Here is a 4,840-nt window from a genome sequence, read left to right as displayed (position 1 = left end):
ATCTTTATATTTTAAAAAATATCTCAAAACACTTTTATATTTAAATTTGTTGCATTCTCACCCATATTTTTCTTTGTGTTTACAATAATACGCTTGTAATAATATTCTTTACATTAATTAATTTATTTATAAGAATTTAATTGGCACATTAACTGGTAAATATTAGTATGAAAGAGCTAGTATTTTTTTGAACCCATGCAACAATTTTGCTGATAATTTATTTATAAATAAATTAATATTAGCTAACTTTAAGCAATGTTTAATTTCCTTCGGATAATTTTTACTAATAGTTATTTTATAAAAAAAATGAATTTATCAAGTTACTCTAAAAGTAAAATAATGATGTAAAAATTTGTGAAAATTTTTATGTTACTTTTAAGGCTAATTTGGTAAATTAACATTTTTCTCCTTTTATTAATTTCCTCAAAAAGACAAGAATATTTTTACAGAAGTATTATTGTAGAAGGAAATAAAACATAAAGATAAATGTGAAATATATTTAACTGTAAGGGTGTCTTGAATTTTTTTTTTCGAATATAAGGATAAAAAAGACACATGACTCAAAATATAAAAAGTAAACAAGTATTTACTCTCAATTATAAAATAAATTAAATATAATAATCAGACACTATCAATTAATCAAAAACTCTAGCCGCCACTGCCACTTCCCTTCATGCCACCATCTTCCTATTGGCTGTCTGTAGGACAACTAAAAAACGCTTTTTGTATTCTTCATGTGCACTATCATCTCCTACATTTTGTGGGTGATACGTATTCTGAAATTCTTTTATAAAATTTCATCTCAAATATGTAGGCATATAATTAATTCACTTATAATTTATGAAAAATCGATTAATTTATGAATAAAATCACGTTATTTTCAATGAAATGTGGGCATAAAATTTTTCTCATTAGTACTTTCGAACTTATTTAATTTATTTTTAACCAAGTAAATTATATATATAATACATTGATTTGTAAGCATAACGTATGAATTCATATCAGGTGAGTAATGGGTTTTGGGGCTTTGGCAAATGTGGGTTCTGTCTTTTATATGATTATGATCACTTTTTATCCACTGATTTTGCATTCGTTAATTGATCTGTAGCATCCTTCTCCCTTAAACAAACCCGCACCACCTGCCTAACCTAGTTCTCCCTCATATATTGTTTTACCAAATCCTATCCCTAACCTCAATATTAAATTTCAGACAAGGGCATGTTAAAAAGTAGGGATATTTTCTGAATTTCATTAAAGGAAAAGATATCTGGGAAGAAAATTCTAAAAGAAAGGAGGAGGATTTGTTGAGGTTTCAAGAGCTGGATCCGTCTGTAACTGGACAAGTTGGAGAAGCTGTATATCGTGATAAGAAATCACGGTGCATATCAAGGGAGGAGTACTTGGAATCCAAAAGAAAACCCAAGGAAAAGCCTAAGGAGAAAAAATTGGAATCGTGCAAGGGATTGGCTCAAAAACGGGAAGCTGAGGCTAGACTGCGGGAATTAGAACTTGAGAAGGACAAACCATTTGCAAGATCAAGAGATGATCCCGAACTTGAGAAAATGCAGCCAAAGGGTAGATTGAGATGGGGAGGTCTAATTATTAATTTTTCACTCCAACACTGGAGTGTGAGGATGGATGATAGACTCCAGTTGTTAGCTTGTCTCCGCACTGACAGTAAAGCTAAATCAAGAACTGATGTTACTTAAAAGAGTTTTACTTTAAGGCTCTAATTCATTGTACATACTACTTAGGAGTTTTAATACATTGTACATATTGTATATAGTCTATCCTTTTGTAAAACATCTAATTAGACTCGTTATTTCTCGCTTTCGAAAATGAATAATATTTTTTGGAAAAATATGCAACCCAATTAGCTGCTGCCACTTGTACTCCTCTCATATTCTTGGAACGGTTCATGCAATAAAATCAAAATTTGCTTTTTCAAATGTGCTTTCGTTGGAATGGAACATCATTTATAAACAAAATTTCAAGTGCTTCTCATTCACTGGTGGATACATGATCACTGAAAAAAATAAATGAAGCTTATTAATTAGTCAAAGGGACTGAAGAAATCTATTAATGCTAAAAACCATTCACTAGTGCTTTTAGAGTATTTATTTATCCCTTTGACCTCATGTACGCCAACCCCCGTTTTTATTTTATATTTCAAATTCAATCTGTGAACAAGAAAATGGAGAAGAGCCCTGATAATATCCCTGATCAGCATTTCATAAACCTTGTAGTCAAGGGACAGGTCCATGCACTTTTCTTAATTGTCTATTTTAATTAATTTATTTGGTATGCCAATACAATGCATGTTGCTGGGTAATTTCATTAATTATCCGATTGGTTTCCTTGGCTTCTTCTTCTGATTTTCTATTTTATTTTTGTTTAATCTGTTCAATTCTAAGATGAATTTATTCTTCGCTTGTGTTTTTCTTTTTTGGGCATATAAAATTTACTAGTGGCATTAATTTTTACCCAATATAAGAAGTAAATCAATAACTCAATATAAGAAAAAATTTATTAGAAATATTGTTGTGTTGACGAACTCGAATTTTTGGTTAGTCATATGAAATGAGCTTTAATATAGGCTGACTAATAGTTAGTAACTCAAGAATTAATCATTTATTCAATTTTGTAGTGATTTGTTGTTGTTTAATCTTCAAATATAATCTTTCTTTTGATTGTAGGATAACGATCCGCTATATTTCGAGTTCAGGCGTGATTGGGAAATAAAGAAGCTCTTGATTACTTACTGTGAGAAAAAAGATGCGCAATATGGGACTTTCCCTTTCCTTATCAATGGGAATCGCTTCCCTCATATTCGAACTCCTGACCAAGTAATGTTCTTTAAGCTTTTCTGTAATTTTTTATGTTTATTGATCAAATGCAAGTAGAAACATCAGATTATGGAACATATATGAATTATGATAATGCATAACTAGGCGATTGCATCCTAGCTACCAAAGTTATAATGCTAGCTAGCTCCTCGAGAAATATGTACGTGTGAGGATCCCACATCGGCTAAGTATGGACATACTTGGTGGTTTATTAGCCTTTAGATACCTTTGTCCCGCCTTTTAATTTTTTTAAGCGTGAGTTCTACCTTTCCGGTTCGCAAAATATGTTCTCCAACTTGACTGTGTTGGGGGAATTTGTGGACTTGTATGGTTAGCTTCTTGCTTTTGGCGTCTAACGATGAGACACACTGCATATGGCTTCAATTTTTCATATTCAAAGCTGCAAAACTATCGAAATTATAATAAGTCACAACCCATATGCTTACCCTTTTGTAATTGATCAACACCAATATCACCACCGTGTCTAGTTAACACCATTTAACATCACCACTAAATGGTTAATTAGACATGGCGAGATTGCCATTTCACATCCTTGTTTTGGTTTTTTGTGATACTGATCTTAAGTTCTACCCAATTTGTAGCTTGGATTGAAAGACGGTGATGAGATTATCGCAACGTTCTACGCGGGTGGAGCTTAGAAGATGGAAGTTAGAACTTAGTACCCATTTAATCAGAATAAATATTCATTCCAAATTTGAGGTTATCAACTCAATCTGAGAATTAATGTTTGTGAAAGGTTGTTATCATATCTAATTTCTAATCCATTTATTTTTCAAGGATTTGCTTAATGAGGATTTGTATTAAGTTTATTAATTAATCGATGGATGGACATTATACACTTCATACTACAAAAGTTCACAGCAGCACGGCTTAATACAATAATGATGGTTATCGGGTCGATTTTGTAGGATCGGATTTTTAATTAGTCAACCTACAAAACTCATTTCATGAGGGACCCCTTACCAATTAAAAGTAATTTTAATTACTAATGTATTCATGTGCTAGCTAGCAATTATGACATTGGAACTGGAATCTGCCAGCTGCATTTATTTGTTTGATTTTACTATAACATCATATAATATATTAATGTGCTTCTCATTCACTGGTACCCGTATATATATATAGCTGCAGAATTCATAAAGCTTATAAGTGTCCACATGTTCATGCTCTCAAGCTCTCTGTTAATAGAAAGCCCATTTCCATTTATTTTCCTGCAACCCTTTTAAAAGCAATACCATTTGGAGTATTTAGCATTTAAGTTCTTGTACCAACCCACTTCATTTTTCGCTGAAATGATTTTCTATTTTAGCCATAGCACCCTTAGAATTAGTTTCTTTTCTTCAGCTTTTTTCAATATGTCCAACACGGCACAGCAGTTGAGAATCAATCTCATTGTCAAGAAGAAGGTCCACTTTTATCTTCATTAATCTCTGTTTCTGAAAATCTAAAAACACATTTTTAAAATAAACTCGATATTAAAAAAATAAAAATAAAATAACCACGTACGATCTCTATAATCACCATTACTTAAATATCATTATGTATATATTTAATTTTCTTATGACTTATCATCTTATAATGCTTCAATAAAGACTCATTGTATTTGTTAAAGAAATTGCTTGACTAAAAAATTTAAGTTGTAGGTGAGAACTCAACAATAATATTTAAGAAAAATCTTGAGATAAAGCAATGATGCAAATACAATGACATTGGAACTAGACTTCACTAGCATCTGTCTGTTGTGGCTTTTACTAGAATATATTTACGGTCTCAAAAGTTGAAATTAAATAAAATACAATTGTAATATCTCATTCATATTCACTGGTCTTGTAAAAAGAATACAAATGATGACATGGTCAACCAGAAAGCTTTAAGAGTTTACTCATGCTCTCCAAATAGAAAGCCATTTTCAATTACTCTGTGCAGGCCAATTCAAAAAGCTATGCCATTTTGAGCATAGCTTTTAACTTCAT

General features: G+C 31.3%; 1 protein-coding gene across 1 annotated transcript; it reads left to right on the top strand.

The window, feature by feature from the left end:
• Positions 1 to 2,091: 2,091 nt before the first annotated feature.
• LOC102626769 (small ubiquitin-related modifier 1) lies at positions 2,092 to 3,684 on the top strand. Its single transcript, XM_006493022.2, has 3 exons — positions 2,092 to 2,257; positions 2,697 to 2,846; positions 3,449 to 3,684. Exons 1-3 carry the CDS (start codon positions 2,138 to 2,140, stop codon positions 3,503 to 3,505), a joined length of 327 nt encoding a protein of 108 aa, XP_006493085.2. The 5' UTR covers positions 2,092 to 2,137; the 3' UTR covers positions 3,506 to 3,684.
• Positions 3,685 to 4,840: the final 1,156 nt, after the last annotated feature.

Source organism: Citrus sinensis, chromosome 9 (assembly GCF_022201045.2).
Source record: "Citrus sinensis cultivar Valencia sweet orange chromosome 9, DVS_A1.0, whole genome shotgun sequence".
NCBI classification, from domain to species: domain Eukaryota; kingdom Viridiplantae; phylum Streptophyta; class Magnoliopsida; order Sapindales; family Rutaceae; genus Citrus; species Citrus sinensis.
Note: the sequence above shows the minus strand (reverse complement) of the source record. Positions and strands in the feature narration are given on the sequence as shown.